This window comes from Sporothrix schenckii (assembly GCF_000961545.1).
Source record: "Sporothrix schenckii 1099-18 chromosome Unknown Cont47, whole genome shotgun sequence".
Lineage (NCBI taxonomy): Eukaryota > Fungi > Ascomycota > Sordariomycetes > Ophiostomatales > Ophiostomataceae > Sporothrix > Sporothrix schenckii.
This window is the reverse complement of record NW_015971148.1, coordinates 472,067-485,631: the sequence shown is the minus strand read 5'-3', so window position 1 is coordinate 485,631 and position 13,565 is coordinate 472,067. Positions and strand designations below refer to the sequence as shown.

General features: G+C 55.6%; 5 protein-coding genes and 1 non-coding gene across 6 annotated transcripts; 3 read left to right on the top strand and 3 right to left on the bottom strand.

The window, feature by feature from the left end:
- Positions 1-398: 398 nt before the first annotated feature.
- Positions 399-2,051, top strand: SPSK_03264 (MFS alpha-glucoside transporter; the record flags this gene model as incomplete). The annotated part of the gene is made up of 1 exon (XM_016730104.1): positions 399-2,051. One exon carries the CDS (start codon positions 399-401, stop codon positions 2,049-2,051), a length of 1,653 nt encoding a protein of 550 aa, XP_016584738.1.
- A 431-nt stretch (positions 2,052-2,482) lies between these two features.
- SPSK_03478 (uncharacterized protein) lies at positions 2,483-3,544 on the bottom strand (the record flags this gene model as incomplete). The annotated part of the gene is made up of 1 exon (XM_016730316.1): positions 2,483-3,544. The coding sequence occupies one exon, from the start codon at positions 3,542-3,544 to the stop codon at positions 2,483-2,485; it is 1,062 nt and encodes a 353-aa protein (XP_016584737.1).
- A 775-nt stretch (positions 3,545-4,319) lies between these two features.
- SPSK_03351 (glutaminase) lies at positions 4,320-5,738 on the top strand (the record flags this gene model as incomplete). The annotated part of the gene is made up of 1 exon (XM_016730189.1): positions 4,320-5,738. One exon carries the CDS (start codon positions 4,320-4,322, stop codon positions 5,736-5,738), a length of 1,419 nt encoding a protein of 472 aa, XP_016584736.1.
- Positions 5,739-5,805: 67 nt separating this feature from the next.
- Positions 5,806-7,536, bottom strand: SPSK_03240 (tetratricopeptide repeat domain protein; the record flags this gene model as incomplete). The annotated part of the gene is made up of 1 exon (XM_016730081.1): positions 5,806-7,536. One exon carries the CDS (start codon positions 7,534-7,536, stop codon positions 5,806-5,808), a length of 1,731 nt encoding a protein of 576 aa, XP_016584735.1.
- A 1,683-nt stretch (positions 7,537-9,219) lies between these two features.
- On the bottom strand, positions 9,220-10,037 carry SPSK_03572 (GNAT family acetyltransferase; the record flags this gene model as incomplete). The annotated part of the gene is made up of 2 exons (XM_016730409.1): positions 9,220-9,873; positions 9,951-10,037. 2 exons carry the CDS (start codon positions 10,035-10,037, stop codon positions 9,220-9,222), a joined length of 741 nt encoding a protein of 246 aa, XP_016584734.1.
- Positions 10,038-10,845: 808 nt separating this feature from the next.
- SPSK_11288 lies at positions 10,846-10,918 on the top strand. Its single transcript has one exon. It is a non-coding gene; the product is annotated as a tRNA-Thr (tRNA).
- Positions 10,919-13,565: the final 2,647 nt, after the last annotated feature.

The window sequence follows — 13,565 nt, the reverse complement described above, 5'->3', positions numbered from 1 at the left end:
AAGACAACAACGAGTGTCTGGTCTCGTGGCTTGGTGGAATGAAGTAATATGCCGGCAGGCGAATCTAGATTTGTAGAAGCGCGGTTTTGTTGGGCAAAAGGGAAAACATGAGCACTAGGTTACAGCAGGGCGGCTAAAAAAGTTTGGTTGAAAAGAGTTGAAAAGAAAAGAAAGGAGAAAGAGAAAGAAAAAGAACCCAGAAAGATGTCACAGTCCTATTATACGGCTTAGACCGTCGATTATGAGGTTGCTCCGGATTGCAAGACATAAAGACACGAGGCCGGCCCGCTCTCAGGATGATTTGATGGTCCTCATCGGATTCGATCACCTTCTCATCTTCCCAATTGTTTATTCTTGATCGACACCCTCTACCCTCCACTCCCCACCCACCACCCACCATGGACACCAAGAAGGAAGCCCACAATGACATGCACCTGCCGGACGACGCGCACATGGCCGACGTGTCCGCCGAGGCCCAGGCCGCGACTGCCAAGGAGCACTCGATGACGCTGTGGCGCGGCATCAAAACGTACCCGCACGCCATTGGCTGGTCGGTGCTGTTCTCGACGGCCATCATCATGGAAGGCTACGATGTTGTGCTGATGGGCAGCTTCTTTGCGTACCCGGCCTTCAAGGACCGGTACGGTGACCTGCAGCCCGACGGCACGCGCGCTCTGTCGGCCGCGTGGCAAGCCGGCCTGACCAACGGCATGAACTGCGGCCAGATCCTGGGCCTGATGGCCACGGGCATCGTGACCGAGCGCTTCGGCTACCGCAAGACCATGCTGGCCGCGCTGTCGTCCGTCGTCGCCTTCATTTTCATCCTGTTTTTCGCGCCCAACAAGCCGGCCCTGATCGCCGGCGAGATCCTCATGGGCATCCCCCTGGGCGTGTTCCAGACCGTCACCGTCACGTACGCCTCCGAGGTGTGCCCCGTTGTGCTGCGCGCGTACCTGACCACCTACGTCAACCTCTGCTGGGTCATTGGCCAGATCGTTGGCTCGTCCGTGCTGCGCGGCCTGCTGTCGCGCACCGACGAGTGGGCCTACCGCATCCCCTTTGCCGTCCAGTGGGTGTGGCCCGTGCCGCTGATTGTGGCAGTCTTCCTCGCCCCCGAGAGCCCCTGGTGGCTTGTGCGCAAGGGCCGTCTCGCCGAGGCCACCGCGTCGCTGCGCCGCCTGGCCTCCGGCCCGGGCGACGACCTCACCGAGACCGTGTCCATGATGGTGCACACCACGGCGCTCGAGGCCCAGCTGTGCGAAGGCACAAGCTACTTGTCGTGCTTCTCCAAGGCCAACCTCCGTCGCACCGAGATTTCGTGCCTGACCTGGGCCGTGCAGAACCTCTGTGGTGCCGGCCTCATGGGCTACAGCACGTACTTTTACGAGAACGCCGGCCTGGCCACCGACAAATCCTTTGACATGTCGCTCGCGCAGTACGGCATCGGCTTCTTCGGCACGCTCTTCAGTTGGGTGCTCATGTCCCATTTCGGCCGCCGCACCCTGTATGTCGGTGGCCTCTTCACCCTCTGCGTCCTTCTCCTCATCGTCGGTTTCATCAGCCTCGCGCCCGGCGCCAGCACCATCCTCATCAACGCCGACGGCACCACGCAGAGCGCCAACATCGCCACCGCCTGGGCCACGGGCTCCATGCTGCTCGTCTACACGTTCGTCTACGATTCCACCGTCGGCCCCGTCTGTTACAGTCTCGTTTCGGAAATGCCAGCCACCCGCGTCCGCAACAAGACCATTGTGCTCGCCCGCAACCTCTACAACATCTTTAGCATCGTGAATGGCGTGGTCATCCCGTACATGCTCAACCCAACTGCTTGGCACTGGGCCGGCAAGGCCGGCTTCTTCTGGGGCGGCCTCTGCTTCTGTAGCACCGTATGGGCGTATTTCCGCCTGCCCGAGCCCCGCGGTCGCACCTTTTCCGAGCTCGATGTTCTCTTTGAGAAGGGAATCTCCGCACGCAAATTTGCTTCCACGGACGTCGACGTCTTTGGTGAGGAGGCGTCCAAGGTCGCCGCGGTCGTGTACCACAAGGAGTAGAGTGGAGGACATGCCCGTTGTGGCCATCGTGGCCGTCGTGGCCGTCGTACTGGTTATGCCGATGTGGTGCCGAGGCCACCATAGATTCAACCGGAATTCACTGTACATTCACTAGACGGTAATAAATCAGATTATCCATGGCCCTCCGCCGGAAAGAGGGCAAGTCGATTAAATTTTATACTTTCTAATACCTACTTTTTTTGTTCGACTTGGGATACGTGATCTTTTCGCTATTAAACCCATCCCTAATCCCTTCGCGAGCTCCCTTCGTTCTCGGATAGATATTTGAACAATGGGACGATGCCTAAAGCAGCCAGAGTACTTGATGACGCAATAGGTCTGTAACAAAAGAATTGTAATAGTAAAATGGCAAGTTGGCGTTTGAATTTTCAGGTTCAAGTCCAGTCATATTTACTGCAAAACCGCCAGGACTAGGGCAGCCACATAAGGGCCGCGAACCGCTGCAGTTCGCTATCGCTTATGATAATGTCCTGCTCGTTTGTGTGGGGCCTCGGCTGTCGCAAGAAAATATGGCAAAAGTCCAACTTCAACGGCCCTCTAGTCACATTGAAGTTGGTCGGGTCTTGACGCACCGGCATAGACGCATCGTCGTACGGTATAGGCCCGGCCCAGACAATATTAATTGTCTGGAGACAGACACTGTCACGAGTGGCGGCTGCATGGGCTCTGGTCTCAGTGGCACCGAGACGGTGCAGCCGGTACGGCTCCTGCCAGTGTTCTATCAAAATCCTCTTTTCAGGACCTCCGTCTCTGTTGCCGCCGAGCGGGAAGCCTTTCACCAAAAGGACGATCTTGACCTGGTGGTCGGATTGACGGAACCAAAAGGCTTTTCTGCAGCGGAGACTGGCGAGGCTCTGCGTCCAACCTGCCTCAATTACCAAGACAGGCCATGCGGCACAACTAGGTCGTGCTGATATGGGCCGACCACCAGAGTCGCCTTCGCCAGCCGACGTATTTCCCAGAGCAGATTTGAAGGTCGTCGCGTGGGTCACGGCCCAGTCATCACCCAAGCCAATCTCCCAAAGCTTTCCGGTGAATATGTGGTATAGTTGGCCGTGTAGCATCTCGTGATGATTTGTTGGCACCGTGACAATCAGCAACCGAGAGTCATGGAGGTAAAACAGACGTGCCTTGCTGCCGCGCCGGTCGCGCTCATCGGCAACAGAACAATACTCGGCAAAAGACACGGGTGCAACAATAAATCCATCACCAGTAGCAGCATATGCGCGGGAGAGGATGTCTGCTGCTGTTGTAAAGACAGAGTCGGCAACAGGAAAAGCGCTAGCGTTTTCGATAAACGCAACATCGGCAGCGTTTGCCGTGCTCGGCACAAGGGTTGTGGACATGGAGTTGGATCCGGTTGCCGAGCGAGTGTTAGGACGGTGGGTGGACATGCCGGGAGATGGAAGTTGTTTCCGTTTGACTCCCGTGGCTGCGCTCTGAAGCATGCGCGATGGGTGAGTTGCAGGCATTGTTGACAAGCGAGTCCGTCGAGGTTGGTATGAGATAAACAAAGCGTTGTTAAAACAGAAATGGTTGCTGGACGGTGTCGAAAAAATTTTTACACGGCGTTTTATTTCTCGACGATTAGCTAAGGTTATCTTGAAAAATGGAAAGCACGGTTATGAGGAGCGACACAAGGCTGTGTAACTTTGGACTGACGATCACGTGCGAAAGACCACTTGTCAACCACATGGCTTAACGAATAAGATGAGCTCGTTCTAGACAGTTGACAAGACTAATGTTATTCTGTGGTTTGTTTACTTGTAAGCAAATAATATAAAACTTGACAACTACTGTCAACATTTCCATATTGCTCTCCTTGTTAGCAGCAAACTATTCTTGTGGCCTATTTTACGGGCCCTGGTCTCATGGCTGTTGACCACCTTTCCAAATCTTCCAGATGATGATAAAACAGTTCGCCTATATCCTTGTTAGTTTCCTTTTACCTGCTTCGAGATGCCGTTGTCGTTGGCCACAGCTTCGTAGTAACTTGTATTGTACTCTCTACTGCCTTGCCAAGGCCTACAGACCAATGGCGCTAAGCCCAACCCGACATGTTGCTGGCCAATAAAATTACTCAGCTGCCAGATTTACTACACCACAGGTTGGCTTCGAGAAGACAGCTCTCATCCGTGCCCGTCCGGGAACCATTCAAGCGGCGTTGCTGTTTCTCTTATTTGGCTCTGTTCTACTGTTTTCGTTCGTTTCTTTCTTTCCTCAGCCGCCATACGGACACGATCAGAAATGAAGTCTCCCATCCCCGACTACCTGGCGCGCTTGCTGGAGAATGTCGGCCCGCTCGACTCGGGCGAGCCGGCCAGCTACATCGATGTGCTCGCCACAGCCGACACGTCGCGGTCGGCCGTGGCACTTGCGACGGTGGACGGCAGCGTGTACTCGGTGGGCGACGACGCCGTCGAGTTCTCCATCCAGTCCATCTCCAAGCCCTTTGTGTACGCGCTCGCCATCCAGGACCAGGGCCTAGACGCCGTGCTGGACAAGGTCGGGGTGGAGCCCTCGGGCGATGCGTTCAATCGGCTGTCGCTGGAGGCCGGCACGAACCGGCCTATGAACCCCATGATCAACGCCGGGGCGGTGGCGACGCACGCGCTAGTGGTCGCGGCCGACGCAACCGTCGAGCAGCGCGTGGACCGCATCGTGCAGGCGCTCTCGAAGCTGGCGGGCCGCCCGCTGCACGTCGACGAGGCCGTGTACGAGGCGGAGCTCAAGGACGCCAACCGCAACATGGGCATCGGCTACATGCTCAAGGCGGCCGGCATGATTGGCTGCGATCCGCAGGACGCCGTCCGGGGCTACATCCGCCAGTGCTCCATCAACGTCAATGTGCGCGACCTGGCCATGATGGCGGGCACGCTGGCCAACGCCGGCGTGCATCCGCTGACGGGCGAGCGCATCATGCCGCAGGACAGCGTGCGCCAGGTGCTGTCGGTCATGACCACGTGCGGCATGTACAACTCGTCGGGCGACTGGCTCTCCAACGTCGGCATCCCGGCCAAGAGCGGCGTCTCGGGCGGCATCATTGGTGCGCTCCCCGGCCAGCTGGGCCTGGCCGTCTTCTCGCCGCGCCTGGACGAGCGGGGCAACAGCGTGCGCGGCGTGGCCATGTGCAAGCAGCTGTCGCACGACATGGGCTTCCACATGATGGACATGAGCCAGATCGGCCGGGCCAGCGTGCGCTCGTGGACGACGACGGTGGCCGGCGGCGCCAACCAGCCGCACGCGGGCGGCCAGCAGCAGGTGGCCGTGTTTGAGCTGCGCGGCGCCGTGCGTTTCGCGGGCGCCGAGCGGCTGACGCGGGCCATTCTCAAGGAGATTGCGCAGTCCCGCGAGGACAGCGACGACCCAGGCCAAGGCCACAGCCACGGCGACGGAAGCGCGCATGCGCACATCTGTGCCGCGCTTTTTTCCTTTCGCAACACCTACTCTCTCAACGACGTCGCCCGGCGGCTCATCCACGAAAACATTCGCCGGCTGGCCAGCACGACCAACATCATCATTGTCGACCCCGCTGGGGTGCTTCAAATGGCCTCGCACATGGACGTGGGCTCCCACCATGTCTATGTGGTGAAGACAGAGGCCGAGGCATACCACCGCATAGGCGGCATCGGATGCCGCGTTGTAGCACAGAAAACCATTTTATAGTTCATAGTTGGTGCATGTCAGCTACAGCTTAGAGTACAATGATTAGACTTGGTTCGTTAGATATGTATCAGCAGCAGTGCTTCGCTGCCCCCGCGTGCTCGCCCTCGGGAAATGCCGTCAGCCGGCAATAGCATGACGCGTGCAGCGGAATGTCGGCCAGTGCCAGGGCCGTGTCCCGCTGGATGCGCAGCATGGCAAGCTGCTCCGTCTTGCCGTTCTTTTCCAGGCACTCGCAGAGGCCGTGCAGGGCCCAGACGTTGTTGATGCGGGCCTTGCGGCGCGGCAGGTTGCCGAACCCCAGGTCGTCCCGGTAGACCTGCTCGGCCTCGTCGGTGCGGCCCTGCTCGAGCAGCAGCGCGCCGAGGGCGTGCCGCGCCGGCTGCATCCAGGACGGCGGGTCGCTGTACGGGAGCTGGTCCTCGGCCGCGACCGCCGCGCGCAGGTGCTGAAACGCATCTTCGACACGGCCCTTGCGGTAGGCGAGCTCGCCCGCCAACATGGCCTGTGCCACGAGCAGCACGTCCTTTTCCAGTACGGGGAGGGCGTTGAGCCGCGTGGGCGGGACCCGCAGCCGGGCCGCCTCGAATTTCGTCTGGGCCTCCTCTGCCTCCGCGATGCGGCCCGTGACGGCATAAGCAATGCCCCGTGCGTAGTAGACCATGGCCGTCGTCGATGCAAACAGGTCCTGGTCGGCCGGCAGCGGCCACTGCAAGACCGCCTCCCAGCGGCCAAACCGGATCAGCGCGTGCGCCATGGCACCCGCAATGCTCTCGACCCAGTCGGCCATGGGCGGGCTCTTGATGCTCAGCAGCGCCGGGGTGATGAGCGTCTGGATGGTTGTGGCGGCGTCGATGGCGGCCTGGGACTGGCCCGAGATGATGGCGCCGTAGCACTTGACATAGACGTTGTGGATGCGATACAGGTGGTACAGGACGGGCGGCGGCGACGACGACGATGACGTGGCCGACTGCTGCGCAAAGTAGGCGTCGTCCGCCACCATGGCCCGGTGGTTCGAGTCGACGACGTTTTGGTAGTCGCCGACGGCGGCGTCAATGTGCGTCGGCATGTGCAGCATGTGCGAGCCCTGCGGCATCAGCGTGCGCAGCGTATTGGCCGCTGGCAGCGCAATTTCAGGAAACGGCGACATCTCCATCAGGTGAATGTACAAATGGCAAAACATGGGATGCGCCGGTGCTTTAGCCAGTGCCGGTTCCAGCACGGCCCGCGCTTCCGTCGTGTGGTACAGCGGCTCACCCGTGCTCAGATCCCACAGGCGCCGCGGGCTGACGCACATGAGCGCCTCCGTCAACAGCCCGGCCACCTCGAGGTCGTCTGGGAACGCCTTGTACACGTTACGCATGGCCACGACATATCGTTCGTCAAGCTGCCCCAGCGTTTCCGGCGTGAACGAGGCCGGGGCTGCCGGGTCGTCTGGGAACCGCTGCCGAAGCGCCTCGACCACGGCCTTCTCACGGGGCGTGCTGGGGGCCCCTTGCTCTTGGAGCGCGACGGCATGCGCCAGTGCCTCGATGGCCTCCGCAAATGCGCGCTGCAGATCGGATCGGTCGAACCGCACCCACGCCTTATTGTAGTTGGGCCCGCGCGCATATGCAATGCCCCAGTAGGCCATGACACAGCGCGGGTCGTGGTCGGTGGCCTTGCGGAAGCAGCGCACAGCCTCTTCGTGGTTGAACGCAAAGGCCCAGCGCAGGCCGCGGTTGAACCACAGCTGTGCATCGGCCGAGGTGGTGCTCACGGGCAATGCGTAGTCGCCCAGGTCGTAATAGTTGTCTGCCATTGTCGTCGTAGACGTTCGAATTGACCAGCCCAGTTCTGTGGTTTGGAGAGGTGCAGAATACGACGTCCGGATCTGTTCCTTATGGACTGAATTCGGGGTTTAAGATGGTGACGCTGAGGAGATCAATTGCGTGACCATGTGACCTCTATCGTCGTGCCCCAAAACGCCGACTCGCGTATAAGTGTACCCGAACAGAGGACTAGCGGCAGGAGGGTGGTTTTGCGGGGATCCTCATAATCGGGCTATCAGAGGCCTGCCAGTGCTAGCCTGCCATAAACGGCTTCATTCTCAAGGTGTTGTCCATTCATTCGTCCGACTGCGCATAGTTGGCAGGCGGACAACGTGGATTGTATTGCCGTCTGTGATTGTACCTCGATATCCGCGGAGCCATCGCCAAATAATAAAACACAATGTTCAAACGAGAAACCAAAGAGAAGTGATGTACAACTCAACACTCACATTTCACAAACGTTGAAAAATCTATACATGAATATTCGTTGTAATTCATATGCTCGCTATTCACTCATATCTCTCCACTTGGCCAATGTTTTGTTCTTATATCAAAACACCTATACTTTACCATCGTTTCAGTCACAGTCTCTACCTTTGTTGTGGCCTACCCAGTTGTTTGCCCACGGTCAGGTGTTCTTCCACGCGTTTGGTCCATATGGCCATAACCAGGTATATCTCTCTGCGATATCGTCTTAAAAATTCTTAACGACTTGCTATATATACCCTAGCTACTCTAGCACCGGCCCTTTCATGCCTGCATTCTCCGATGGATGCGATGCCGGCAAAAGCAGCAATATGGCAAGTGGCGGATGGGACCACTTTCTTATCAAGTCGTCGTCGTATACTGCGGAGTGGATCAAAGCAGTATTCACCTTTCACCTTTATCCGCTCCAACAGTCTTTTCTGTCTCCTGGGAATGTTGAAGGAGCATCTCTCCATCGGATGCGTTGGGCCGATGTACTTGGAGCAAAGGGAAGATACAATTCTAGCTCTATAGCCGTAACGCCAATACTTTGCAAACAATCCCTTTAATAGTCTCAGCTACTATTTCTTATTTTCGATCTTGGACTAATCACTTATGTCTGTCCAATTTGTTCACATTTAGCATCTTCGGTAACAATGACGCCTAGGGAAGTCCTCGAGTTGGGCAATATTCTACAACAAATCCGAGAGTCCTCAAACGATATACTTATTAGTTGGTCGTATAATAATCAGCAAAACAGCGTCTTTGGTAATATTCCAATATACACTCTTTTGCGACGTGATATATCATGTGATGAATTTGCTCGATAGTGGACTGCGCCATGTCCAGGCAGAATGTAGCGTTTCCTTACCACGATCCTTCGAATTTTGAAGCAGGCATCGCGGAGATCTTTTGCACTGGTCGTTCAGTGCCATGATCGTGTTGTCCGGAAACCACGGAGCCTGTTGTTCCTCGGATGACGGTTTGTGGTTCTTTATGGAAAACGGCAACGATTGGAAATTTGACGATATTAAACTCATTCTACACGGTACTGGTGATGAGTATTTCTAGATAAAGTCCACCAGGCGCCGCTTCCCATCGACGCCGACCACTTTAATAATTCAGAGTCGCGGAGGCTCCCGCAGTTGGCCCACGTCGCAGCAACAGCAAATCGTGTTTCACGTGTAGGAGTGGCCGTGCATCGTTTTTCACTTCTTCCGGAGCCCCATCTGGGCCACGACATGTGGTCGCTTCTCCTCCCATTCATCCCACACAATGGAGTACACGGCCGTATGCCGCCCAGGCGCCTCGTCTTCCGGCTTGGTCCCGTTCCGTGCAGCCAGGGCGGCCGCCGACAGCGCAACGCCTGGCCCCGCCTGGCAATCGCGGGTCGGCGCAAACGTCCGCTGCCACCGCAGAATGCCCTCCAGGGTAAAGCCCATGCGCTCCGCCAGGCCCCGCGACGGCTTGTTGTTCGCGTTGGCATGCCACGCCACACGGCGCAGCCCGAGACCGCCCTGGGACGGCGGGTCCAGCAAATACTGCAAAATCAGCCCCACGGTATTGGACGCGACGTGCGACCGATGAAAGGGTGGGAACAGGATGCCGCCCATTTCGGCCGTGCCTTCGGCCTTTTTGACGTCTGTGAGCGCGAACGCGCCGGCCAGGTTGTCGTGGTTGGCGCCGGCGGGGCGTGTCTTGTCGATGATGGCCCACAAGCAGTCGGCCAGCGAGGAGGCAATGGGGTTGTAGACCTCTGTCAACAGCTCGTCGACGGAGTGGAGGACCGGGAAGGCGACATACGTGAATGTTTCGGGGTATTTCTGGACGAGTTCCAGGAAACGGGCACCGTATTTGGCGGGCTGTGGGCTTTGTCAGAGGGCGGTCCATGCATGGTATGCTGCGACAGAGCCAAGGGAGAATGCCAAAACCGACTCACGTCAAAGATGTCGACCTTGAGGCAATCGTTCTCCAAGGTTTGCTGCTCGTACTGGAACGTAGCCTCTTCGATTGCAACAGTCGCCATGGTGGGGGTCCGCTTTGTTGCAGTTCGTGATGCTTTTGTCGTGGATTTGCGAGTATGTGACGCTCCAGTGGTTTGTCAATGCCGCGAATTGTTCGTTATAAGGGTCGCCACGGAGTCTCTGGCCGTCCTTGTCGTAACGACAATTCCTCCCGACAGCGGGGTGCAGCCTGTCAGATTGGCTGACCCCGTGAGATTTTTGTTTTGAGGCTCGGCGAAAATCGCCTACCAACTGCTTTAAGAAGGTGGCAGCGGAGATCCAGAAATGCTTAGCGTCCGATTCATCTCACGCAATGCGGACCCTAGGCGGTGCTTTGAACGACGAAGCATACGTGAAGCGGAATAAATAAAAAAGAAAATCTTTTTTGTCGATGTAACTAGGTGAAAAATAAGTGCTACACGGAAACACACTGGCTGTGACGTAGATGGACGTACTTGAGGGTTTGCAGGCGAGGCATATGCTTGTAAGGTGCCAGAGTGGACTGTGGCAGCCAAAATTGACAAAAGAGCCGGCACACAATTTCACGTAATGAAATCCGTAATCACATGGCGATGTAGACTGTAACCATTCAGATGCAGTGGTAAAAGGGTACAGAAATATTTCGTCGCCTCGGCTGTAGATTGCGCAAAGAAAGGACGGGACCAGAGGAAGAAATGCAAGAATAATTTCAAAGACAGCTCGTATCTGCTTTTATGAAGTTGAGTTCGCGATCCCTGTTTGTGCTTCGTCAAACTGTTTCTCACCTTGTTTTCCAAGTGGATGTCCTCTCCACATATAAACTCTTCAGGGGTCGGCAGCTATCCTAAAGTGGCCCGGGTAGCACAGTGGTAGCTGCGCCTGCCTAGTAAGCAGGAGGTCCGCGGTTCGATCCCGCGTCTGGGCATGGCTTTATTTTTGTTGTTCCGTCTATTCAACTTGACGTATAAAGAAGTAAATGTTTTTTTATACTAGTGATAAAGGTGTGCAAACGGTAAGCTGTAAATAAAGAAGGCAAGGCCAGAATAAACAAACAATGAACCAAAAGGCAAGGCATACCCTTGAGCAACATAGGTGGAGGTAGAAGGAACAGAGAAATGAGGACAAAAGATGAATAAACTAAATACAGCGTACTTGTTAGAATAGCAAAGGAATATCTCCACGACTGTGTCGGCTTCAATGACAACGAAAACATCTCCGAGCCCCTTGACGAGTCAAAACCTAAACCTAAGCCTAAATCTAAATATGCTGCCCGCATCACCTCGGTGTTCTGCTTGATCTGTTCGGTCTGCTCTGGGTCGATACACGGCCGAGCACGAGGATGTATCGCGCGCCACGCATCATGACATGAAAATAGACGTGTTGGCCAGCCCCTGCGCCGGGTTCAATGGCCAGTGGCACGTGGAGGAGCTTGCTGCTAAATCGCCATAGGCTATTACCATCCAAAAGTCGAACCACGTAGCTCCATGCTGTCCGGGCCCGTGGACTGGCTGGTGACGACGGTGGATTGTGGCCTCAGAGACACCGGCGAGCCCTCCGTTGTGCGGTCGATCATTTGTCTATACGCAAGGAGGGGTTGCCAGCGACGCCGACATCACCTTTCAGCCGGACGACCCTGGTCCGCGATGCCCCGGTTGGGCGGGCCTCCCAGCATCCACGGCCGCGACGGCACCGCTAGCATCCGGAGCAGACGTGGTACTCATATTTTGGTCTACCTTTGTCCGCTTTGGAGTTCTGAGACCTGTCATGTGGCGTCGGGCACTGCCAGATAACCTTGTTTGCCGACGCAACCAAGGACGGTACTTGGGTCATCGGCTGTCATGGCGAGACCAGAGGAGAAAACCACGATATGGCCAGTCGGGCCCTGCATTGCCGGAATGGGCTTCGATTTGGAGGCGCCCCAGATGCCGAGTAACACCGAAGAATAGGTGCTGTATACCTAACATGTCGCCGTTGACGTCAGCAAAAGACACGAGTTGGGTTCCTGCTTCTATCTGACCTAGAAAGCCGAGTGTTGTAATACTGCCACAATGAACACAAACTGGGAGCAATGGGAGGCGAAATTAAAATTTCGTGAATGAGATGGTCTTAGAATAGAGGCAGAGTATATAGTGAATATACACGGGTATCATGGGAGATATGTTTGCCGGCCTTGTGAGCAGGGGGACGGTCATTTCATTCTTTTTTGTACAATGGCTTTTCTATGTGTTTGGGGTATTTCGATAGCTTGTATCATATAATTCCTAACAGAGTCGTTGTTAGAGAGCTGACACGAAATGTGTGGACAGACAATTCTGTGCAAGGGGCAAAGTCCGCAATTGTTTAGATATATCGGGATGAAGCGGCGCCGGTTCTGTCCGTCAAGTGTTCATCAAGAGACGGCGGAAAGCTAGACATGAAACTTCGCCACTGATTGTCATGGGCGTACCTCCTGTCTCTACTGCTCATGGTTATTGTGCCTGTAGATCTAATGTTAGTACCATATAAAACAAGCATCTTTTGTCATGGATATAGGACTTGTGTTTGAAACAAGATACTCGCATTTGTTTGGTTGAGTGCTTCATACGAACGACAAGGTTTGTCGAGATGGGGAAAGAAGCAGAAACAACGCCTCAGAGATGGGAAACTAAGAAACAATCATGGTAACTACTTGGTAGCCTTGTTCGATGAATCCTGGCTCTTAGATCCACTGCGTCACGCAAACATCCCTGGACGGCGCTGCTAGTCCCTACTGCGTACTTCGAAGAACAAGCCCCAAAAGTCCCAACGCCACGGCGTCTTGCCTATGAGGCGGTCCATATTATATCACGTAGACAGTCAGGGGATGCCTATGTCCTGGCTTGCTCGTCCTCACACGTATGTTGCTCCTTAGCAAAGCACTAAAGCTTACTGTTTGTGCTGTTCGAAAGAGTCTCCTTAATCTCTTTACCAATCTCCATATTATGTTATCATCTGCAAACAAATTTTGACAACGCCATCATACATCATCCATGCACGTGTCTTCTCTTGGGTCGCAGGAAATGTACTTGTAAGAGGCATATGGACGGCCACATCGGGTGGTCTCCGTGTCCTCCGGCCGTCTTGGTTTGGCTGTTCTTTTTACAACGGCGGCAGGAGAGACATTCGCAAACGTGTTGCCGAGCTGCCGGGGTTACGAGCAGCGACTGCACCAACTGAACATCACATCAAACCAGAGTACGAGAGTACCTGGACTTTGAAGTAACTTTCATGCACGGCACAACTTTCTTGGACTGTGTGGGGCCACGCACGAAAAACAGCGGAGCCAAGAAAAATTGACCCTAAAGCAAGGGGTCCCCCGGTCGTTTCGTACTTTTGTCGCCTGTCTTCGTTCGCCAAGCGTCACTACTGCGTTGTTGTTTTGGAGTGCGGCCTTATTTCCAAGAACGGGTCTGCGGGTCATGGAGAGGGGACCCTCGCAAGGGACCCACCGATGACATATGCCAAGACTTTCTTTCGGCCTTGAGCCACCACCACCACACACGACCTCCATGCTCCGTACATCGTCTGGTCATACTCAAGGACGAGACAAGGTA